A 26,030-nucleotide genomic window follows, 5' to 3' on the forward strand; every position below is an offset into this window, starting at 1 on the left:
CTGTGAAAGTTCCCTCCTTCCTTGGTTACAGCTCATGCTCTCCCTGGCTCCCTTACAGCTTCAAATTCTCAACAGAAAAGAAGTGAATGTAAAACTTATGCCCTTCTTACTTATTTCACTGTAGCACTACACACATTAACTCAAAACAAAAAAAAAAAAAACAAAACAACCAACCCCTGACCACAGGATTAATTCTTTTAACATGAACTACAAAAGCAGTTCAGCTTCAGAAGAGAAAACTAATATGAAAAAGTGAGGACCATATATTAGACAGTTCTGCAGACATTCAGTCATCAAACCAATTCACATACATATATACTAAGAAGAGATGAACTCTCAGAGCTTTAGTGCAACTGCAGTGCCACAGGCAATAACTAAAAACCTAGTTCAGGAGAAGATATCATTATGGAAAGGCAAAGTTAACTGCTTATGAACCTCTTAGTTTAATTGTGTAGTATTTACCTATTCATAGGTGAGAGCCAATTATGTGGAAATTTTCAGGTTTTACAAACTTCACTAAGTTTTTAGAAGATACTTCTACTCCCACCCTAGTTCATTAGGCAAATGGAGTTCATCCACAACTCTCCAGTGAAAATTCACTTTAAGCTACAACTGAAAATCAGTATTTGAGAAAGTTAGGGAGTGAAAAAGTAGAAACATATAAGAAGTTGCTATTGTAAGAGGAAAGACTTTTACTACTAGAGTAATGTGCAATATAGCAGACTTATGGCTGTTGAGGGAACCATATATATGAATTTCCCAACTTCTGTGAGTTTAAAATGTGAGCGGTAATGTTGCAATATAGCAGTTAAATGTAGTAAAAAGGATAAGAAAATTAAAAGGGGGAAAAAAAAAGCACTGGTTATATTTATAATGGTGGTTCAGCATTATTTTCCTCTGAGATCACCTTTAAAAAAACCTCAGGGCACCAGTCTTACCTATAGATTATGAATGCTAGCTGTAGCTATTGAAATAGAGATAAGAAAGAGCTGTCATCTCCTAATAGCTAAACTTTTACCACCTTCACTCTAGTTGTACAGACTTCATCTGTTAAGACATCTGATGGACATTTGAGAAGGAGCATGAATCCCAATGACTAAGACAGCAGAGACTTAGAAGCCATCATTATAAAAGTAGCCAAGAAGTAGTATGAAAAGAAAACTTTACAATTGCAATTCTGCAGAAACACATTACTGACAGTCCATCACAATACCAATTTGAAGCTGACAGGCATGTAGAGCCACCAATGCGTCTTATTATTTCTTCTCAATTCCAGGAGCAGTTGAGCTTATATAACCTGCAGTCCTTTCCAAGAGTCTTATGTATACATAAATCGTCTGCTCAGATATTACATAACTCCTCCTGAACAGTTCTGAGAGCAACCCCTAAAGATGCTAAGCTACAAAACCTGTGCTAAGCTACAAAACCTGTGCCAAAAATGAGCAATGAAAGGCTATCTACAACTTCAGACTTTCTGTAAGCTGATATGGGGGGAAAAATATGTATTTCCAAACAACTTGGCCCAGAACATGGCGGGCGGAGGGGAGGGAGAAATTCTTCTACCTTTTTTTCCCCTCATTTATTATGCCAACTCTTCCTTGATGGGTAAGACCTTAAAACTTTTGTGACACTGGCCTCTAAATGCCATCCTAATGTAAATTACACGTGCCAGTAACAAGAAAACAACTGCTTTATGCCTATGGAATGCAGTAGCAAAATAAGCCTTTCTTTCACTAGGTACTTAAAATTTACTAGCTGCAGCTGAAGTCAAGGCTCCAGATGAAAGGAAATAGCATTTATAATGCAACTTTTACAAAACCTCTTTATTATAGGGGAATGAAATTCTTCAGATATAGCACTTCTGTGCGCATTCACATTGGTAGTGCTGCACAACAAGCAACTGTGTCTCAATGTTTTTGCCTTGGCAATAGCTAGAGGTGGCTATTTGTCCCACCTTGCCTGTTCCGTGCACAAACAAGGCAGCACCTGCTATACAACCTCAAGTTCTTCTTCAGCCAGATTCCCCTGCAGATGGGGGAAACTATGAAAGCACAGAGCAGTGTGGTGAATTTCCATAAAGACAGGTGTCACCTCAGAGAGCTCCAGCTGGGAACCAACCCTGTCAGTGTTTAAAGTGCTCCATATACACAGACACAAGATGGTCAGTTCCCAACAGTATTCATCGTACACATACACAGGGCCATATAAGAAAACCTAGAAGATGCACTACTGGGGTTTTTTTCCCTCCACCAAAATCTTTTCTGCCTCCAGAGCTGCACACTGCTCAGCAAGATGTCTGCCCTGCAGAAGGCTGAGCAGCGAAAGCATCAGCAAGGCACAAACAAGGTGTTCTTTAAGCATGGCTACCAGGGCAGGCTGCACTCAACGTGGGCATTATCATGCAGTTGGTCCACGTTAGTGGTCTCATCACATGCACCACAGCAACCAATTACCCTATGGAATATCTTCATACAGAGAATTACGGCCTTGAAATTTCAGAAAAACAATGATCTAAAAGAAATCACAAGAGAGATTGCTCTTTTTTTGCAGCTGAAAATAGGAAATCCTGCTGATATCCACACAGTATTTCATAACTGCAACAGTGTGACATTTAAGGAGGAATACGAGACTAAGTCATTTCCTCAGAACCCTTTACAAGATTTTTCTAGAGTCAGAGTTCATGAGGATAGACTGGATCATTCTCACCCCTTATCCCAAGACCACTGTAATGACAAGCTGCATAAACTGAACAGTGACGTGTAGTGTTGCCGACGTTTTTTTTAACCAATTGGGATTTGTATTTTTGTAATGTCTTCCTTTTGTTCAGAAGTTTATCAATTACAGTTAGCACTTGCACTTTTTTTAATATTATGTGGGAATGAACCAGTTTCATAAGTTGTATCATAACCTTGGTCCATCAGTTAATGTAATGCAAATTATGTCTACATACTGTGTTCTATAGAGAAGTAAACTAGATAGCACACATTTAAACTGGATGTCACAAAAACTATGTATCTACAGAATGCCAGTAACTCTATTCATACTAATAACCCACTTTAAAAAAAAAAAACGCTAGCACTAAAAGGCCCAATAAACTCACTTTAAAAAGACCAAGACCTTCAATTCTCTTTGATTCACATAAAACAACTGCCAGAAACTGAAGCTGTTTGGACTGGGGTAAAGGCTCATGCAATTAAAAAAAATAAAAATTAAAATCATTAAGAAAATGTACAAAGTAAGAACTTAAGTCTATTAAGTATTAAGTCTCATTAATACTTTCATCAAAACATATTTAATCATTACATTAGTAAAATAGTTTTAGGGAGTGTATTTAGCAATACTGTGTGAATAATCCCTGTAACAGGGAACCAGTTTTAGAAAAAGGTTAGATCAGTATTCAGTATGCAGGATTTGTGTATATGGGATTTGCTCTCACCCCCTTCAGAAAGAAAGTGACCATGTTTATGAACATCAACAAAATTATAATCACATTTAAGATGACCCTTCTTCCCACCCTCTCACATTATAGACCTTCTCAAAACAAAAGAGAAAGTTGTGAATAAGTTTTACTAATTTTCTAAACACTGCAATAATTTCTTTTCATGGTCCTAACTGTTACCTTAAATAAAATGTTCAAACAAGAGTTTTCACATCCTAACTAAATAACTACATGTGTTCCTAATACTATCCACACAATAAAAAGGGCACTGGTAAGTACTGGATATTGTAAAACAAAGACTAATTTCTGCTCAGAAAGAACAAAGGTGGTAAGCATTATAAGCTAGAAAAAATGTCGGGGGAATAACCTGATGAATGAAAACCCCCTCTGCTACATGGAGAATTATCTATATGGGACTGTTAAAACCTTCAAGTGAAAAACTATAATGCTGGAAGACTACAAAAAAATTATTATCTATTCGAAAAACTATCCCTCTGCAGTAAGGCTTCAAAGTCCTATTGTAAAATAGTGCCCAGTTCTTCATGGGCACTGAACAATATGCTTCAAAACTAATTTCATAATCAAAGTGTTTAAAAGAAATATTCTAGAAGGAAAAAAAATATTTTAATTAATACACAGAACATAAGTATGATGTTCAAGGAAGACTCTTCCAAAAATTTATATGAAATTGACAGTAAGCTAAAATCTTATGCTGAAATGAATGAATAGGAAAGTCTGGATTTAAAGCTTTTCATAATTCTACCTTAGCAAGCTGCATAAGAATCAGTAACAAGGAGATTAATGATTCTGAAGTTACTGACTCTTTAAGTATTAAATTACATACCAAAACAAATCCAGGAAAATGTAATTGCTTCCAGGGAGCTAAACACTTGTATTATTAATTTCCTAACATTGGCTGTTATTACAAATCAATCACAGATTTGTACTTAGACCTCTGAAAATCCAGGCCATTGTAGGTCAGAAGAGGCCATGCTTCCTCTTTAGCATAATGGAGACAAGAACATTTAAAGTCCTTACTTTCCTGATATTAACCCAAAAGAGACCAAAAAGCTTCCAAGAATGGCATAAAGTAAAGCAGAAAATGAAGACTAGTCAAGTACACAAAGACAAAGCTGCTCTCTTGATTCCATGTAATAACCAACAGCCGGTTGCCATATATAAAAACTAATTTATGTATTAACCTAAAAGTCTCCTTTTTTTTTAGTTAATATCCATTGAGGCATCCTTACCAAGCTTCAGGCAACAAGAAAGCATATTCATGTGGTGAAGTAGTCTCTGGAAAATTGGACAGAATTGCCTGTCTGTGTGGAAGTAAAGCTGATCCATGGAAAGTGAACAGAATTTCCAGGGCTCTGACATTGCTTTCCTAAAGAATAAAACATGTTGAAGAACTAGCTTAAGACTGGTTCAAACGGAAAATGAGCAAAAAAATGTAAACTTATGTCATGCAAAAAACATTTAATTTTAAAATTTTCTGTAGCAATAAAGAAAATTATTAGCTCAGGCTCATCACATTTATTACTTACTATCAGAAAAATACCCCCCACCTCTTAAATTCCCACTGAGATTTAACCAAGTTCAAAGCGGGGTGGGGGGCGGGGAATACACTTAAATGCAAACAGCATTACCAGAACATAATTACGTTCTAACAAAATAAATATTAATACCCGAGCATAAGTTCTTGCTGAAAGTACAATATTCTGACTTCTGAACTTCTTGAAGAATTCGCTATCATAGTGCTGTTCAGCTGCATGTGGCCCTCCAAGGATTTCCTTTAAAAAAAACCACACACAAAAAACATGCAACTTTAAAAAAAAATGGGGTTTATGCAAGATTTACAAAAGCATCAAAAAAACTTACACATTACTTCATCTTAGGATGAGTAAGTATGAGATATATGTGGAAAGGCATGCTGGTTTTTATTTGTTTCAGTATGAAAAAAACAGATGCATTTTTGATTGACAAGCTAAGACAATTCTCCACTTTATCTTAATAGGAGTTTAGACAACATTAGTTACAAAGAGATGTGGTAAAAGTCATATGACTAGTGCCAACTTCAAAATTAAAATTAACAAAATAAGCAAAATACAGTCTGACATTGCAAAAACTTTCACTTTGGTAAGGTCATGGAAGAAGATTTATCACAGAATCCAAACAGAACTTACTGATTAGACTGACAGAGATAAATAATAGTGATCCTGCAACAACTCCATATGGCATTTTGCATAACTTAATTCCCTGCAGACACAGCATGTTCAAAGAAGGCTTCAGCCCAGCTATACCTCTCAACCCTAGAAGCTGGCCATTTGCAACAGTAAAGCAAAAGAATCTCAGTAAGCTTGAACAGAAAACAGCTTACTTTTGCCAAGTGAGATTGTTGCATTTCAAGACAAATATAAACATAAATACTACAATATATGATAGAAAAGTAACAGGAATACCTATGGAACGAGAACTCAAAAGAACTGTAGCCAGTTGCCAAGTTTCCTCACCTCATAGGTTTCAAGGCGATCAAGGTAAGTTAACAGCTTCAGCCTGCTACGGCAGAGTTCTTTTTGTTCCAATGTCAGCCTGTGTTCAGAAGAGGAATTTTCATGCTTGCAATTGATATTGTACATCATATGAAGGCAAGGATTAAACAATTAATGACTTTGTGCACTGGAATATATCAAGAAATTAAGTAAACCAAGAACTTTGACACAATAATAGTGCCAATTAAATTTGAAACCACTTTCCTATTAGGAATAACATACATAAGAGTAATTACATTCTTGCAACTCTGTAGTTATAATAAACCTCTAATTCTGAATAAAGCATGGCCTAATGTTTCATTTACCTTGAGAAGTTTACTGATAATAGCAGTTCTTGACGCTTCTTGGCCTCTTTTTCCTTTCTTGCATCCATTTCTTCATCTGGTGACAAAAAGTCTTCATAGGGAATGTCAATGTCCACCTCCCCTGGTAAGATAAATCTGCAAGACAAACCCAACAACATCATCAATGTTGATAAAAAACCAACAACATAAACTAATTTTTTATAAAACTTATTAACACAGCTTTCCATTTATTTCTTAACCAAAATCCAAACCTTTTACAGAAAAAGATAATTCTGACTTTTGCTGTTGTAGAGCAGCAGGCACTCATCACAAGTCAAGAGGGCATCATCTCTTATTTCCATCCCCTCCCTAAAACAAACCAAAATACCAAACCACCAACCACACAGCTATGATGGTTGATAAATTTCTAAATTCCACCACTAGCACTGGGATTGACAGCAGCTCTACAGCATACAATATTAATAGCTGACTGCACAAAGAACAGCCTCATCTCTCTACCACCAACAAATGAATACTGAAGAGAATTGTCTCTGCATGTGTTTCCCCACTGACCCACCGTGTTTTGCTTTGTTCCCCTCCCCACTTGAACAACAGAAGATCATTACAATTAAGACATACAACAAAATGCATTTATAGGGATAGCTGCAGCTCCCAGAAGAGGCAACACAAACAGATTGTGTGTTTTCTTCATCATAGAGAACTTCATATGTCAAAGGCCATCCAGAGAAGAGGGAAAATGCAGTACAAAACCTTTTACAAACATAAAATGAGAACAGGTACCTTATGGACATCTTTAAACTAGTTTGATTCAAAACATTACTTTTCTTAAGGTCCTGCAAAAGCATCTTAACATTTTCATTAGTGGTTGATATAAAAAAAAAAAAATTACCAAATTATCAGAAAAGACTTCACACACCATTCTTTAAAAAGAAAAAAGAAAACAAAACAAAAATACTCTTCCCAAACCTGCCACCATCTTCTCCTTTTCCTATGGCCACAAGAGCCTCTAAGTCTGTGCCTTTCAAGCCATACTGAAGCAGCTTCTTAGCAGCATCCACATTCTCTGGAACTCTTTCCAAACACTCATGAAGAACCCACGTGCGCTTCTTGATTTTGCTCTGTCCAAGAAAAGAGCATAGACACAATATTATATGTTTTAATCCTCCAAAGCAATGACATTGGAAATGTTAAAATCTTCTAAAGCGTTTCTTCCACTTAAGAGAATGCCAAATTAATCTGATGACTGACAATGCAAACCAGCAAAAGAGGTGAGAACGCAGGAAACATAATTCCCTCAGAGTATATGTGGCAGAAAAGGGCACAGAAATGCCAAATGATTTAGCAGAACTTTCACAACAACTGCAATAGAAGTTATTATTTTTATTCCTTCAATAGTATCCCTTCCCCTTAAACCAAATAAAAAGTGATGTTTTGGGGCTAAAATTCAGTTTTTATAAACCAAGTGTATTCCCCAATAGCACTACAGTCATTTTTAATTCCAACCTCTTCACATGCCGATAGCATTCTGTGACAGAAAAAAAAAAACCACCACGGTCACGGAGTATTATTGGTCTTCTCAGCTTATCTTCAATTGAGATTACATAGCACATGGAGAACGGCTATTTGTAAAAATCTTATTTTGACATTAAATCAACGCTTGACTTGAAAAAACAAAAATTAGATTATATTTCTCTTGAAGACTTTACCTTATAGCACCATTAGAAGCACCATTAGGTTGTACAGTTTTGACAACACTTCACTGAATTTAAAGTCTTTCTTTCAAGCCAAAAAAACCCACATTCGATTCTACTGAAAAGCTTCAGTTACAGGTAGCAGTTCACTGTAAATTTTCTTATTCAGATTTTGCTATATAGCTACTGATACCAACTTCACCTTTCCATTTCATTTTCTAAAATATTTACAAGTCATTTAGGTGTTTTATGTTTATATTTAATACTATTCATTTGCCAGGCAACAATCTACTGCTGCATGTAGGGGAGAGATTATACTAGAAAAAGCATGCTGCTGTTAATGAAAATTAGAAGATACTCCAAAGGAAAGATTTCCAGTTATGTCCAAAGTCTCTAGATCAGGCCTTCAGTTAAATTAACAAGACCACTCTCTTCCACATAACATGAAATTAAATTTGCAAGACAGCTCTCCACATTGCCACCAATTTATGTTGCATAAATTAGAACACACTTGAGAATTCAATTTCTGTAAAGATAATGCAGACATTCCAGTAAGAAAGCCTAGAAGTCACAAAAAACAAACCCACCAGATAGTCCTGAATTGAAGCAACATTAACAGCTGACTTCCTCCACTGTCTTTGATACACAAGATCAGAATCAAGGCCATATGCTTGAGCCAAAGACAAAGCTTCCCCGTATTCTTCATTATCAATCTAAAAAGCAAACACATGCAAATGAAAGTCATCCGATTTCCATATTAAGCAATCAAATATTAATTCTGTGTGCTGAAACAGGTAGAGGAATAATTACTGTGAGTATGCTTAAGCAGGTAGGAAAGAGAATGGCTCAAGATACAGACGAGTAAAACTCAGATCTGAGGGACACCTCTAGAAAATCAGAGATTTTGCCTCAAGAAAAAGAAAGAAGTTATTTAGGTAACTAGTATGACATCGACACTCTGTGGAAACTAACAGCTATGAAGTGAGCTGGTTTACCATCAGAACAATTGAAATGGCCTAGACAAAGTGCTCTCTAGAGTAGTCCTAAAAATTAAGTATCTGTTCAGTACAAGAGTCACAGGCCTGATTTGTATGTATGCCTGAAAAAACATGCAAGTAAACTACATTCACATCACAGTACCAGTTAACCCATTCCTCAGCCAGTAACAAGCTGAACTAATTTCATTCAATCTATTTGCCAGGTCTGTCATTATTTGTAAACATTCACACAAGTACACTTCCAAGTCTGGCCAAGATGATACAGTGTCTCCTCAGTGACCTGCAAACATCATCTCATTTGAATTACTGTATTGCTGGTTTTAAACAATGATCCCTTCAATTAGGTAACACATTATACCGTCAACTAAGAGACTTAGCAATATGCGTCCAAAATACTCCTGTTAACATAGCAAGAATTTAAAGGGGTGGGTGGGGTGGAAATCTTTCTAAATAAAGCTGATTAAGAGATAGGACCCTTCCTTCTACACTTACTTTTCTCTGGTACAGTTCCTCTGGAGTCGTGGATCTCAAACTGACAAGGCGGAAATTCTTTGTAATAGTACGTGGGCGTTTCCGTGGAGGAGCAAATCGTTCCATTTCTGTCACAAAGTACAGGCCTTGCTTTAGGTAACTGAAGTATCTGTCCTTAGCAGAAGTTTCGTCATCTGAGTCAGATTCATCTTCTCCCTCATCTTCATCACCAGGCCTGCTCTCCAAGCGTAATCTTTTTGGAACAAGTTTTATCTCACACTGCACAGAAAACACGAATATGAAATGTCCACCTAGTAAACCTCAACTATTTGGTGAGAATTGAGTGTATCTTCACACCCAGTCCTCCAAATTTCAGAATCAACATCCTCCCTCCTCTTCTCCTTTTAACCCTTTATTTCTCAGCTTGCTTAACACACTCCACAAACTCTGTGCGTCTCCTGGATCTGAGGCTTCATCTCTTAAAGAGTTGAAGGCTTCTTAATAGCAACCTGCTATTATGCTAAGTGTCCTGCACCACCCCAGACAGGCAGAACCATGGGGACTTCTTCATACACTGTTACATAGCTTACTGCAGCGTACTCACAGCTATACAACTTGTAGCTATTCAATGCAAGGTTTTCTGTTGAATGCTAATATAATCTCAGACCACATCCTTAGGCTGTACTGGCTGTCTCTTATTTCCAGTATAAACCTTTCCAAAAACATACATGCAAGCTTTGATACATATTGAGATACTCTGATAAATACTAAACTTTTAAGACGTTTAAGGCCTATTTCAGTGTAAGCCTTCAGATAGAGTGATTTTCTTAGTTTCAAAGAAAATTCCTGGTTAGCTTCATTATGTTCTACCCCTTCCTGGAATCCTACTAAAGATGAACAAAAAATACCTCTTATGTGGCGGCTTTGCCTTAATTTAAATGCGTTCCTCATTTCTTTTAAATATACTCCCTCTGTAAGAGGCATTTGTTTCAAAATGGGAGGGGGAGGCTTGCAGTATTCTTCAAAAGCACTAGCATACAAAGCAGTGAAAACTGTCAACGCTGTTTCCTGCAACAAGATTCCTCTCAGACTCAGCTTCCTACGAGTTTTACTTCTACCCTCCAGAGGTTATTTGACAATCAAATCTTTATTAAGACAGTTAAGTTGCAGCAAGTTCAGAATTTCACTGCAATACCTATCTGGAGATAAGGAAACAGAATCACTTATTCTGTTAGTAATAACAACTTCATTTTTTAACCACACCACACACACAACACCCTTAGAACTACATACACAAAAGCAGATTGTTCTACTGCATTCCAAAAAAAGGTATCTGCTTGTGCACATTCCCCACCTCCAGGCTTAGAAATCCTCCATCATGAGCTGATGTGACCTGAGGAGAACTCTCAAACCATTCACATGACTTTCCCAGCAAGTTTCTCAATGTCTTGACCGATGACACAGTCAACGCACCAGAGCAGCGAGCCAGGATGACACAATTATCTGCCCACCAATTTATATCTATCAGTGGGTAATAGGATTCTTTGTCTAAAACAAATAAACAAATAACTTTAAACATCAGATAAGAACAGAAGTGACTTCAATTACTAAGAGATTTCACCTGATGGCCTAATTTAACAGACGTTGATTATTGTTTATGCATCCTTGGTTCACCAAGTTTGCATTTTAGATTAATTATGTTTTACTAAATCAGTTTTGCGTTAAAGAAACCTGTTGAGAAGGGGAAAAAAATCACTTCATTGTGGATGCAATTATTTTTTAATATTATTTGGAGAAAGAATTCACAGTAAACAGATTTACTTGCACAAAATACAATAAATTTTAGGTATTTGATAAAGATCTATTTCAATACTTCCCAGGCCATCCTTGACCAAGTCCCCCTGGCAATAAAGATACAGTATTGATGAAAATCAGAAAAAGTTACGCTGCTTTTGAGGACAAGTGACAATTATCAACAAGACCTCTGAAACAACCTACAAGATGAGGTTAAGAAGACTAAACCAACAAAACAAATAAAAATTGCCACGACTGATGATGGAAGCTGTGTCATTTCTAAGACTGTCTTGATTATGGTAACTGGATGTTGGGAGAAAACATTCACCAGAAAGTTAACTCAATTTGTTCACTACAGTGTCATTTCCCACATCTCTGATGAAAACAGATCTTTCCCCAAACAGCACTGAGAAACAGATCAGCTTAGCACCTTTCTGCCACTTCAGTGCTTAGTCAGCAGCCTACCCACAAAGGTCAACTGAATTAACCCAAAGACAGAATCACCAAGAAAAACAGCATAAAGAAACAGAGATCTTTTAATAATATAGATGCATACAAGCAGTAATGAATGGATCATGGAATAGCTATTGATCTCTGCACTCTTCCAAGAGCCATGCAATAACCAGGTGATTAATGCCTGCATGTGGTGGCCTGAATTTTGGGAAAAGAACAGAGACTGACATGAGGCAAATGCAGCTGGAGGACACAAAGGCCTTTTCCTTTAGAATTTTAAATGTATACCTTTACATTACATTAGCGTTCAAGATTTATTAGACATTCATAGGAAGAAAGGTAAAGGACAGTTTAGGTTTTAGACTGTTGACTCTAATAATGCATTACCTACAATATTATGATGTAGTGGCTTCTGATACAAGCAGAGACATCTGCTGAAATTTCAGCATTCTAGAGAGTCATAATCGCATGATTAATAATAAATGAAGTCCTGTACTAACTGGAATATCATCTTTATTTATGGTTATGGCTGCAAAAGTATTCCTAGGAGAGGATTTTAAATAATACCTATTGTGACACTCATTTATCTATGCCATGCTACAAATTAAAATTATACATACAATTTTGGCAGCTATTCTAATTGAGATTTAATTAAGTCATTTCAGGCCTTCATATATTTGTGTAAATATTTTTAATTACACAATGGAATAAAATAATGATCTAACGGTACCACATACCTTTTATTTTCTTTCTTTTTTCAGTAGAGAGTTTCCAGTCTGGGTTGAGCTCGTCATAACCTGGCTATACAAAAAAAAAACCAAAACAAAAAACCACCAACAAAAAAAACCACAACACAGACAAAAAAGAATTACATGCAAGTAAAAGAGACCATCTGTGTTACGAAGATTACTTACTGTATTGCTGACCAACTAACTTTTCAATGAAAATGCTCCCCATAAATTCAAACTTTTCTTCAACATAAAATGTACAGCTGCTATAGTGACATTGTACTTCTCTCCAGACAGTTAAATTAAAAAAAGTCATAGCAAAACAGACTTCTACATTCCTAAAACTCCGTATTATAAAACAAGAGTACCATCAGACCTGGCCTAGTCAGCATTAAACAGTAATCACACCCTAAAGATTTCTGAAATAAAGGCTCTCCAGCAATCAGAAGCCTGCCAAGCATTTATTTTTCATGTCTATACATAAGACTACAAGCATATAGAAGTATCTCCAATCCCTTCTGTTTGGGCTGTGTAAACATTCCTGAATACCAGCCTAGTACAGTGCTGTAAGTGTTCACTCTGGTTATCTTCGTAACTATAAAGCCCCTTTGACTAGTGCAGGAAGAGAAGCAACATTACTTAATGATGCACTGCAACATTTACAATTAGCAAGCTGTTGCTGTGTTGCCTTTTTAAAACTTTTAGTAATATCAGAAACATGGGAACTACACAAATACAGATGACAGTAATCCTGCCCCTAAGTGCAATGCAATGGAAATACAGGTAGATTATACAGCTGACAACTGAAGCAGGCTTGGGTCAAGCGGAAGGTCATTTGCCGATTTAATTTTTTAGTAGAAAGAGAAGGGTCTACTAATTAAAACTAAACATGAAGCCACTTTTAAGTTATTCTATCAAATATGTGTGGGTGACAATAGGAAACACGCACATCATGAAAATATCCATTATACTTGGACACCAGTCTCACCTATAAAAATCATTCTACAAACAGTCAAATAGTTAAGTACTGTTTTATGTCACCCTCACTAAATGATAGTGTCCTGAAAACTGCTTCAGAATACATATTATCATTAAAACAAACAAAAAAAAAAAAAAAAGCACTGTAAGCACCCTTAGGCAAAACCTGTATTCTCACAACAATCTGAAGTTTACGTTAAGAATACATACAGATAGATAGATATGCATACATACACACAGTACAGCACTTTTGCCAGCACCGGAGCAGAATCTTTGGTTGGTTGGGTTTTGTTTTTTTAAAAGCACTTTCCCTAAATAAGCTTAGAATTACATTTCTGTGGTGGACTGATGCCAGCTAAGCACTGCACAGCCGCTCACTCACTCTTCTGCCCAGTGGGACAACATAGGGAGAGCAAAAGCAAAAATAGTCATGGGTCAAGACAAAGACAGTTTCATAAGCAAAAGCAAGCCAGAAAAAAATTAAAATAAAAACAAGTGACACCAAAAGCAGTCCAATGCCCACCCAGTCTCAGAGCCATATGTACCCACCAAAACCTCCCTCTGCTCTGTTTTTATTTCTGATCATGACATTATATGGCATGGAATATCCCTTCCATCAGTCAAGGTCAGCTGTTCAGGCTGTGTCCCTTCCCAGGTTGTTGCACACCCCCAGAGTACTCACTGGGGGACAACAGTGACAAACAGAGAAGGCCCTGAAGCTGTGCAAGCACTGTTGAGCAACAGCTAAAACACTGATACGTTATTAAAACTGTTTTGGTCATAAATCCAAAACCCAGCACCATACAGGCTGCAATGAAGAAAATTAACTCCAACCCAGCAGGACCCAGAATAGTTTCACAGTCAATACAGCCTAACCAGATCTGACTGCTTACCTCTAAGAACCAAAACTTAAGCTACACAACACCACAGCCATGTTTCCAAGTCAGTAGTCCCGCTCTTGCAGTCAGATTCAAAAGATAACAGCACACCAGTAGTGTTTAGGATGGCAACACACCACATGATCTCTAAAAGTATTCATTGACTTGAAATTCCCTATAGTCAAAAGTTTTTAGCCTATCTTTTTTGCCATTTTTCTTGAAAATGTTCATTTAACCTCATAGTCATCATGATACCAAAGGACATCTTCCTTCATTTTGTCCTCTTCCTCATTATAGGAGCCTGTGCCTATATGCAATGTCAAAAAAGTGTTTTGTTGCAGACCTTACAGTACCCACTGCACCATGTGCAGAGAGCAGAGAAATCCAATAGCATGGGGAAAAGCTGTCCATTGTTTCATATGATTGCATAAATCTTAAGAATTTAAAACATCTACAAAAATAGAAGAAATATTTTTGTATTGGAATTTCTAAAGGAGTCAGTACACTGTCCAAAGGTTTACCCTGCAGAAGGAAATTATTAAGAAGTTCAGGAACTGCAAATGTTTAATGCTAATATAACGTGGATTTATTGATCAGTATATGCACTAAAGCACACCTGTTTACATTTAGTAGTAAATGTTTCATTCTATTATCATTTTCTAAGAAGCACACTTCTGTACAACAAAACCATCTTGAGATCAATACTGTATAGCAAATATTAGTAGTAATTTCTGCCATATATGTCTAGTGAACAAAGATCCTGTTTGACAGGTTACCCTGTTTGGACTTGATGTTGGTTCATGTCTTGTAGGTTTAGAACATAACACACAGCACTTCAAGTGAAAAGCCTTTCTATATCTATTAGCCAATGAATTAATAGGAGTAAACCCAGAATACTTCACATACCTTTGTACATCATTTCAGCTTTGTCACTTTTCAAAAATGCAGATATATTTTCCTTATTAGAATATAAAGTTATTTTTACCCAGAGAGTGTATTAGTTATCTGGAAATTTATTTGAAAACTAGTTAGTTTTCAATTCCCAATGTTCAAATTCACACTAGTCATGTAAAAGTTTGCCAGTATCTGGGCAATTCCTATCTTAAGTTCCCCTACTTAGTTTTGCAAATAATTTCTGTAGAAAGCATGTGAGTTACTAATACCAATCTGATGAACAAACTGTTCTGGAGCATTATCTGGCAGAAGGCAAGGTAAATTTTAATGGAGGAATAGATGAACACATTAGATATCCAGCAGAATTTGGTTTGAACCATTCAAGCAAAGTTACCTGTGTTGGCCTCCACTTATATTTTAAAACAGCATTTCAGTCTAACTGTTACCCACTTGGCACCAAAATGCCTCGTGAAAAACTGGTTCTTTTTCTTAATTTTTCAAGTTTAAGCCTTATGGTTAAAAAATAGAAAGATTATTTTAAAAGAAAATGTAGGGCTCTTGAAAAATATGGAGTTGACTGGAAAGATAGCCAGCAGCTAAAGCACAGTTATCTGAACTACTTTCACATTCTAGGAAAACACATCTCCAGAGGATTATGCCATATAATGTATGTTTCTAAGTATCTACATACTTCTTACCTGATCAGTTTGGTCCCATTCTCCTTGTTGTCTCAGAGATGGAATAGACCAGATCGTCAGTTTTCCTGAGAAATGAATAGCTGCCAGAAGAGCTCCATCAGGAGAAAGATTCATCTTGAAAACTCCATCCTGCCAAATATTATGTCAAAGTAAAAAAAAATAAAAAAATAAAAAAAAAAATCAACAAACAAACAAGCAAATAACACAAAAAACAAACAAAAAAAACCTCTCCACATGCATCAAGGAATACCTCCCTCCCCCCCAAAAAAAACCAAAAAAAATTTCCCCAAACTATTTAACAACCTGTATAAAGGAAGAACACTACCGTAGCACAAAAAACTCTTTAGGAATGTGAACTTTTCTATCTTTGTTATACAGCAAATAAAAACTGAAAGCGTGTCATTTCTAGTTGCACAGACAGCAATGCAGAGCTACTTGGAGGAAAAACCAGAGGCTGTCCTCCATTCACAGAAAACATTCAGCAGCCTCAGTTTGTTACCAAAAAACAGTTAGTACAACAGCTTTTTCCTCCCTGGGAACAAGCTTTTGCATGAGCATTATTACCACAAAAAAGAAATTAAAGAGATACACACACTAAGAGATCTTGGAGGAACACATTTCATTTCATGACACTGATTTGGAATTTAAGAATCTCTTGGGTAACTCTTGGGTAACAATAGACTAAGCAGCAATATAGCAAACTTCAGATTAAGGCCATACAGATGAAGTAATTCAACATCTCTAAATACACTTCATCAAGGATACCAAAATTCTCCTGGATTACGTTTTCCTTCACTTTTGGATATTTTAAGATGCAAAACATACTTCTAACGAAGTATTTCCTCAAGGACTCACTAGCTCCCACATAATGACAACTGGATCTATACACTATTTCCACAAGACTAGCTTCTAAGTATACATTCAAATCATGAAGTCAAACCTAGTGCCACTGGCAATGCATAACAATTTCTGAAAAAACAATTCCTATTTGTTCCCCCCAGTCCAAACTGAATTCTGAGTATTTAGAAAGATTGTTACATTCTCAGAGAGTCTAGTCTTTGCTGAAAGACAATAGGATGTAGATTCCAAAACTCAGTGTGTTTATAAAATCCCATTTTGTCAGTTCCTAATAAGGACCCATCCTACAGTAATATTAGAACTGTTCAAGTCTGCAGCTAATCAATTAAGCCAGCACTTCCCCTCTTGGAAAACACCCCCTAAACGAAGTACAGGAAAGTTACTAGATGCCCATACAATTAAGAAGTTTTAATGGCATTTCTACAGGACATTAGTGACGGTTATCAGCTGAAGATAACAATATTCTTTTAGGGGATGTTTGTTTGTTTGGGTATGGGGTTGGGTTTTTTTTGTTATTTTTATTTTATTTCTTAGGCTATTTAAAGATCTAACTATGCCACAGAACAAGTGACAATCAAGTAATCTGCTCACTGTTGTTCAGCGGTTTGCAGCTATTGAGAACACTGCTTAAATCCAAGCTTAAAGTATGTTCTTAATTGAAAAGGAGAGTATTATTACGTTTTTTAAAGACAATTAAGAATTATCTGTATTAGAAAAATTTCGTAAGTATTCTTTGATTATATTCTTAAGCAGCTAGAGTACTGCAATCTCTACTGTAGTTTGCCAAGGAATTGTACCTGCCAGCTAATGGCAATTCTCTCTTTACAAATCAATTTGCATGCACAGAAGACAAAGAACAAGACTGTTAAAGAGCTTAGAAACATATAATTAAAATATATAACCCATTCAGATAAATGATCAGTGGTATATATCACTGATCTTAAAGAGTTTACTCAGTAGTTGGTAATAATTCTCTTGCTGTTAAATTTAGATGTTGGGTGGCCATTAACACATCCAGATTCACCACTTGAGCACTGTTATCTAGAAATTAATCAGTTCTTTGGCAAAGCAGGCAATGCTGCCTTAGTAAACAGCTTGTCAACTTTATGGAACTGCAGAACAAGATACTGTAAACCTCAGCAGGTTGGCACTTCACATTTTTTAAGTGTCATTTAAGTTAGCAACACTAAGAATCAAATCCCAATATAGCTAGTTCTAATATACAAGTCCTCCAGCTGCTGTTCCTGTCATATGTCAACACTTGCCAATTTCCCACTAAGAATATAAACTACCTCACATGTTTGTATCATTTTCTCTGAAATCAGAGTAAAACATTCAAGGATGAATAACAATCTCTGCTTCTCTTTGTAAATTTAGTACCAGCAAGTGCAATGAAGTTTAGTACAGCTACACTCAGTACTAATCTTCCAGTAAAAAAGTTTACTTCAGCCTTCTCTTGTATTTTCAGTGAAGGAAATAAAACCTCTACCCATTCCACCCTCAAGAGAGATTCGGAAAGATTTGTTTTCCCCTTCCAATCAAGCATGTAATTTCTTCTTTTAACCAGTCACCTAAACATCCTAAAAATCAATTAAGGTCATTTCAAAGTCCATGTAACTTCAGACCAGCCATTTTTCCTCTCTGGAGGACACAGGAGGGTGGTACACAGATTCTTTACTGTTCTTTCCTTGCAAAACAAAAGAAGGCAAAACATTTATTTTTTTTTACAAGCACGGAAAGGGGGACAAAACAAGGCATCAAACCAAAGCTGCACGCGCCTAGTAGACAAGAGATTGGAGAAGGTGGGTGCAGTACTGCACAGGTAGCTCCTCAGTCATATAGAAGAAAGCCACAAGCACTGTGTGCAAAGCCTTAGAAATATAAAAAGCACACACCTGCACCTCAGGATGACAATATTTCACACTCACTCATTCAGAGGAAAGGAGAATACAAGACCCATACCCAGGCTTTGTTAAGAACAAATAGATTCTGATCAGCAATTTCATTAGGTTCGCATGCATCTTGGTAGCAGAAATTTGACCCACAACACAACTCTGAAGCTACTTAGCAAAATATTTCAATAGTATCTCATAACAGACTGTAAAATTCAAGTCTTTGTGTCTGCCCTATTTAAGCCATCAATCATTAGTTTGAATCCACTCATTTTTTCTTCCCAGCACTGTATGAGAATTTTGGGTTGTAAGGTAAGGGATTTTTATTTTGCCTTCTAGTTGAAGTGGGGTAGTGTAAAAGGCTGAGGTTTGTTCCTCTTATTTCTCTCTTGGGCACGTATTTGAGAAACATCATCACAATTCACTCTCCTCTTGTAGAATATGTAACACATCTAACATGCTATTATCATTACATTCATGAACAAATAACTAGGAGGCTTTTTATACCTTCCTTTCTGAAAAAAGTTTACATTTAATATTGAACTCTACATCTCTAGACCTGTTCCTGTCAGTATGCTGAAAATACAAGATTCAAGCTTCAGCAGATGAATTAACTGGATTTTTTTTAAAAGCCAAATAAATGGCAAGCTACTCCATTTACTGCTAAAAGCTTATTATTTTTGATAAGAATTAAGATTTCTATAATACGTAAGTTGCATAAATTAAAAACTAGTTTCAATCAGTCTCTCAGGCAGTCATTAATAGTCAATTGTGTTAGTAAAAAAATTTCTGAGGTAGACCTAGACTTTAATACCTGTTCTGTTCCTCGCCTGCTGTAAAATTTTAAATTCATAATCCTTAATAATCCTCTTCTCTGTGTCTGTAAACAACAGAAACACATCACACAATGAGAGACAATCTCATACATTTTTTTATGTACCAAAACCAAAGTCATATCTAAAGTACTAAAACAACTATGCAGGTTTCTTTAAACTTCCTTAATACAGCCTACTTCAAAATAATGCAAGGATAGTAAACCCCAGTTTGTATAACTTTGCCCATTTCATCAGGTATGTATCATGCCACAGAAAAGCACTACCCATGTGCAGTGAAGTTAACAGCTCACTTTTAATACTAAGCAATTCCTATATAAGAGCAAATATTGGAATTTATCTCAGTATACTGTAGATTGATTGCACTTTATCCACACAGCAGCTGTTACCAAATAAAACATTTACTTATACTAGAAGCAAAAGATGTCAAGAGTCAGACTTAAACAGAAACATTTATTTCAGGCGCACTGCCTTTTGTTATGAAGTAACAAAAAGACAAAAATAACTGGAGTTTTTTCCAGCAAAGACATGTAACATAGCCCAGTAAACAACAAAGGAGATTGTTTATTTCCACACTACAATTTTTGTTGTGTCTTGTTTTAGTTTGTTTGTTTGTTTTTTAAACCACAAGTGATAATCAAGAACTTAAAAGTTCAAATCATACTACAGAAAAAGCAAAGATAGACTGATGCTGAGAGGGAAGATATAACTTACTACAAGTTCACATGGTATCTTACAAAACAATAAAATATTGCCTTAAATTCTTCTTTCAAAAAGAGATTAATATTGAACTTCCAATTAGATAATTCTATTGGTGCCAATATTCACCCAGTAAAACAAGGAAACATACTTACTGTTCTAACATCATCTTCATAACTAGTGACCTGTTTATAATGGGGAGAGCCTGACAGAACTCTCCAAGCAGATATCCCACAACCAGTTGCTTTAGATACTCCATCTTCATCCGTTTCACAGCCTCCTACAAGGAGAAGTCTGTAAAATACAAAGACATATTATGGTTTTATATACTGCCACATAAATGGGGGGGAAGGGGGGTAATTGTCTTAAGACAAAACTAGAGCAGTTTGCTTGCAGTAACAAAAAGACCGATACCCAACAGCCCCAATAAGCTTTGTCTGTGAATAAACACCCTGAAGTTTAAAAAGACTTAAATATTACCTGAGTAACACTTGGTGGGGTTTTTATTTTGTTATTTGCTTTCCAAATAGGGCCCAATTCCCAACATTTAAAATAAAATACGTCTGGCTACAAATTTGAGCTTTTCCTCTACCCACAAGGAATGCTAACAATTACAGCTTAAGCTTATGAAAAGCTGTGGTCATTCTGTTTAACTATTAGGTTTCCATTTATTCAGATGTGGTACTAAAGCTATTTCTCTTTTATTGAAGAATTTAACGCATCAAGGTTTTCCAATTTTCTTTTCTAAAGCCACCCTACTGATTATAAATGTGCATGCAATAGTTTTGTTACATGCAGTAGATGACATTTTAAGAACTTTGAGGGAAGCCTTACAATCATTGCTAATTACCACTAAAATGTATCAAAATATTTTCCCTTGAAACTCACTTTATTAGCAAGGAGTTTTATATTTTACTGATAACTGCTCTGACAAAAACTAACAGGTCTGTTTGGAAGCATCACTTCAGTGAACAACCCATCAAAAAGTAAAGTATCTGCAAAAAAGGCACAGATTGGAAGAGCCAGGAGTTCAGCCCTGAGAACACTCCTTTATCAATTTTCAATCTCTGCATTACTCTTGAGATGCTCTGCCACCTAGTGGCTGACAGTCATATAGCTCTCAGCTGCGATCTGAGCGTATTCCAAAGCATTATCTGCAAAAGTCAACTGAAAGAAAAAAGAAGAAAAAAGGGGAAAAATAAATCCTTCCCCATTTAATCCGCTTTAACAGGTCAGCAAAACATATTTAACGTTCCCAGGTTTCAAACTATTCAGAAATATACAGCAAGATGATTTATACCATGGATGCTCACAGTCTGTTCAGGTTCTTAAAAGAGTTTTAGTTATTTTGTAATGTAAAGAGTTGCTTAAGCCAGCAAAACAGGAATCACTTTCACTATTTTTCTCAAAAACAGCAATAGGAGACTCTCAGTATACCATAATTAACAGGAGAATAGGTAATTTTACATTGTTCTTATGATCAGAAAGTAAAGCATAGCACAGCTAAGAGTAATTATTTCTCTCTTAAGGTGGTGTTCTTTAACTTTAGAACATGTAAATTGCTCTGGCTGTGCATCCATGACACAGTGGTTTCTTCTTCCTTCTTCCAAGAAAAAACTGTCATATTATTTAAGGAACAAATGGATTCCTATGAAAGTCAAGGAAATCTACCATGAGTAGCGCAGATCATATTTCAGACTCCTTAAAACTGGTAACCTGACCAGCAAACGTGCTTCTTGAGTAATTAGCATACATTTTTTGTAGTAGTAACACAGGAGAAAAGCAGACAAAACTCACCTATCATAGCTTTCCTGTAGATACTTAACAAAGCAACTGGGTTATGAAGATAAGAACCATTAGCAAAACACGGCATTAGACACAGCAGCAAGGGAGAACTGTACTTCAGCATTATGGAGATTGCAGAAGCAGCTTCATCATAAAAGCTACTTGTTAAATAGAGAATACTACTGTTGCTCAGTAAGCACAGCAGTCCCATTGTTAAAATACCAAAGAATTCCTACAGCGAACACATCTTTCCTGAACGAGCTAGTAATATGACTGCATTAAGAGGCTTATGTGACAAACTTCAGATCTTAAATGAACCCAAGTTGCTCTACATTTTAACAGTTTCCAATCAACACAACTGTTTGGTTTTCATCTGGTGGCTTATTCTGGTCAACTAGTTGGGCAATTCAACTAAGTATCTGGACAGGAACTCAGAGGAACATACAAAGACACCACTTTAACACAAAATACTAGTAATAGCACTTTGTTCTGGAAGTCATACCAAGCACAAGCTCGATCTGAGGATATCTCTGGTACCAGGACTCAAAAAGAAACTACTGGGGTTGGTTAAAAGTAACAATAATGAAAAGGCAGACATTGAAAACCAGAGTATTTAAGTAATTCCATATTCAAGCAACTGAGGAAATTAAATCAGAAACAATAAGCAGGACAACAAAGCAAGTTTAATTTCATTCAACTTTGGGACGCCAGCAAATCCTACAAACTACTTGAACAGTTTGCTATTCTTTGATGAAGAAAGTGACTTTCACCAAGGAAGGCTTGGAAAGAACATCAGTCCTTCAGGAACATGGAAAAACACAAGGTACAGCCACCAATAAACAACATAGTTCTCAGAACTACACAAAATATTTTAATACCAAATTTTCTGCTGCTTACTGGGGGAAAAACACATTTGGGAAGAGAAAAATTTCACATATTAAGTGTCATCCAATTAATAATCCACGCTGCTAACAACCCAATTAAATATCCCTTCTGCATATCTTTTTATTTTCTTTCTCCCTGACCTTTTCCTGCAACTTTCCTCTGCCTACAATTGTTCCATCAGAGAAGCTTGACATGCTGCCACTAATCAAAGAAGAAAAGAGCTGCCCCCAACTTGTACAAAAGCCATTGTTTAGATGTGCTATCATTCTTCTGACGAACTTCAGTTAAAACAAAACCAAAAAAAAGTAGTGAGTTTTCAAGTATCTTGCAGCACATACCACATATAAAAAAACCAAACCAACCCAAAAAACCCCAAATTTTCAGCACAGACATAGTGCACCACATGAAGTTCCTTGTAATAGCACCAATAGGGTTTAGGGCAAAATACTTTATCTACCCTGTTGTAGGGGTATGATCCAGTTTACGTCCAATTGCAAACAATGCAGTTTACATCCATTTTAGCTAGCCCAGAATAAAAACGTTTGGGTACCCAAACATCTGAGCGCACAGTCCAATATCATGAAAACATATCTTAAAACATGGGAAGATATTGGCAAGATCAATGTCACACAGATCATTACGCATAAAGTGATCAATGTCCTAACTTTTTTTTAGCATAGAAAATGAGTTTGATGTGTCTCTTTTGCAGGCTTTCTTGGGGAAAGCTTTAAAAAAAAATAAAAACCAAAAATCAGTAAACAAGAACTGCATGAATTTGCCACAGCACAGCTGGCATAATCCTTTGGAATATTAATTTCTCTATAGTCCTGTCCATCCATAGGCACATGAATTCTCCCATAAGCTTCAACTTCCACTGAAATTTTTAATTCACTGGCATGTTGCAACAGCAGCAGTGACAAACTCAATTACAATTGACCGAACTGTGCCAGGGGTGACTGTGAGACAAATAGTAGCACAAAGACAAAGAGAAGAACTGTCAATAATAGTGACAGCAAGAGCTCCAAAACTGCCTAAACTAGCTCTCAAAAACTCCATCAAGATAAATCTTTTCAAAGAAATTTCAGAAAAATTGTCACATACAGTGCAATGTATTTATAATTCAGAAATATTTTTTAGGATAAATGAAAACCAATGACAGCTGGAATGAAGATGTCATATCAGTTTAGATACACACAAAACACACAACCTCAAGACAAAAAGCCTTCTCTCAGGACTGCAGAGAAATTCATCAGGGCAGCACGTACTCAAAAATTTAAAAAGCTTTTCAGAGAGCAAAATACAACAGTAGGGACAGAAACTATTAAGATGAATAACAACACTGACATCAAAAGAAAATGAAAGGTACTCCTGAGAGCCTCAGCAAAGATCTGGCCTTGTTTACCAATTATTTTTTCAGGACTAGACAGGAGATGACTCCAAAATAACAAGTTGACAGGTAGACTGGAAACAGCAACAGGAGAGGGTTTTTTTTCCCTCCATTTACTTTTTTTTTTTTTTTTTTAAGTTAGTCTCAGTCTGAAGAAACAGATACCATGCCAACAACTTTTTTTTTTGTCTCAGTAATTTAAAAAACTACTTTTCCTGGCCAAATACTTGGGTTCTTAAATCCCATTGTATCAGCTGTAGTTTTATGCCACTCCAGATAGGTCACAAAGCCACTTTAATATATGACACTTAATAGTAACTCTGTAAATAAAACTTTCCTTTCTATCATGCTGCTATGGAAATCAAGGTCAACGCAACATCCTTTAGTACTTAAAGTGTTAAAAACCTAAATAATTTTTCTTCTTGCATGTATTCTCTACACATGCCACAGCTAGCAAGCAGCAGTTTGTGCGGCAATTTCTGGGCTCCACTTCTAGATCCGCTTAGTCTTCTACATACTCCTGGAATCATCACAGGACTCCTGGGAAGCCTTTGAGGAACTTCACAAGGCCTGCCATTGCCAGGAAGAGCTACCTAACAAGCTCTAGGTTTTAACAAGGTCTGCCAACTGTTTCTGATCAAAGGGTGCTTTGAGCTTTTGTTCCAGCTGACTCCTGATCAGTAAGGGTTAGGAACCCTTTCAACAAGTCCTAGAAAAAGACCTATGTAAGTGCCAGACCTAGAGCACAGCCAAGTATTTTGTGCAGCGGTTTGCAGAAAATCATGGCTAGAAACTCTGAACATGTTCTCTGCAATTGTGGTGAAGCACCGCCAGGCTCAGTCCCAGCACCCAACTGGAGCAGCTACCCCCACACATCAGACCATCCTCCTAGGAGAGGATACAGATGTGCAAGTGCTTGGACTGCAGGTATATGGCTGCAAGCAACCTGTTCTAGTGGTCCCTGCTATGAAGGGGAATGGATTAGATTATCTCCAGAAGTTCTTCCAGTCTCAAAAAAATGGCTGCCCTTGCAATACCTCAAGTGTACTTCATTTCAAAGGTTTCTACAAAGTTGGGCTGAAAATAGCTAGTATAATTAATGCTGGCCTCAAGAACAGCAAGTTCAACGGAGACACCCAAGAAAAACTTGAGACTTCTACACAATTCTTCATTCATCAGCTTTGTTACAACAAGCAAATTCCAACTGATTCTAAAACCTTTTATCTCCTATAGTCATCACAAATTTTAGGCTCTAGTAACAAACATTTTTTGTAACAATGGCAGATAACCCTGAAGTAAGACATTCAGCTCCAGATTAAGATACTCAAAATAAGCTGGTGTTGAACCTTCTGTTAGTGCCTACAAAGAGCTTACAGAGGCAGACAAAATTTTAAGTTTTGTTAACTACAGTGCACCATAAATTCCATCATAGGTGAAGTCCAGATTAGATGAAAACACCAACATTAATTTAGGCATCTAAATTAAGGTATATAACACTTTTCAAGAGCAGTGAAACTCATTATTAGACTTTTTCCCAACGCTATTGTTTCAAGTTTTCTTACAGACTCTGATACATGCCCTACTGACATATTCTCTTTGCAATTATCATACATCTAGTTGACAAAATTAAGCATATTAAGTTCTTTAGTGCTATTTTATTGCACTGTAATAGGTAACGAGCAAATATATGGCAATATAGAGAGCAGTAAGTCAAGGCTCACAGTGGAGATAGACCAGTATAACTTCACGATTTGAAACTAAATGAAATGCAAGACAATGTAAGCTCACCTTTGTCACTTTGTCATAAGTGAT

General features: G+C 36.4%; 1 protein-coding gene across 1 annotated transcript in view; it reads right to left on the reverse strand.

Moving 5' to 3' along the window:
* The window catches only part of NBAS (NBAS subunit of NRZ tethering complex), a 186,875-nt gene that overhangs the window by 143,938 nt on the left and 16,907 nt on the right, over positions 1-26,030 (reverse strand). Inside the window, exons 10-21 of the mRNA XM_080390504.1 lie at positions 20,317-20,455; positions 19,444-19,509; positions 15,880-16,008; positions 12,441-12,504; positions 10,811-11,004; positions 9,478-9,735; positions 8,575-8,700; positions 7,263-7,414; positions 6,297-6,431; positions 5,953-6,031; positions 5,128-5,232; positions 4,690-4,826 (exon numbers count right to left, since the gene is read on the reverse strand). Of these exons, the coding sequence (XP_080246630.1) occupies positions 4,690-4,826; positions 5,128-5,232; positions 5,953-6,031; positions 6,297-6,431; positions 7,263-7,414; positions 8,575-8,700; positions 9,478-9,735; positions 10,811-11,004; positions 12,441-12,504; positions 15,880-16,008; positions 19,444-19,509; positions 20,317-20,455 (1,584 nt within the window). The remainder of the gene's footprint in view (positions 1-4,689; positions 4,827-5,127; positions 5,233-5,952; positions 6,032-6,296; positions 6,432-7,262; positions 7,415-8,574; positions 8,701-9,477; positions 9,736-10,810; positions 11,005-12,440; positions 12,505-15,879; positions 16,009-19,443; positions 19,510-20,316; positions 20,456-26,030) is intronic.

Source organism: Falco punctatus (genome assembly GCF_963210335.1).
Source record: "Falco punctatus genome assembly, chromosome: 5".
NCBI classification, from domain to species: Eukaryota; Metazoa; Chordata; class Aves; order Falconiformes; family Falconidae; genus Falco; species Falco punctatus.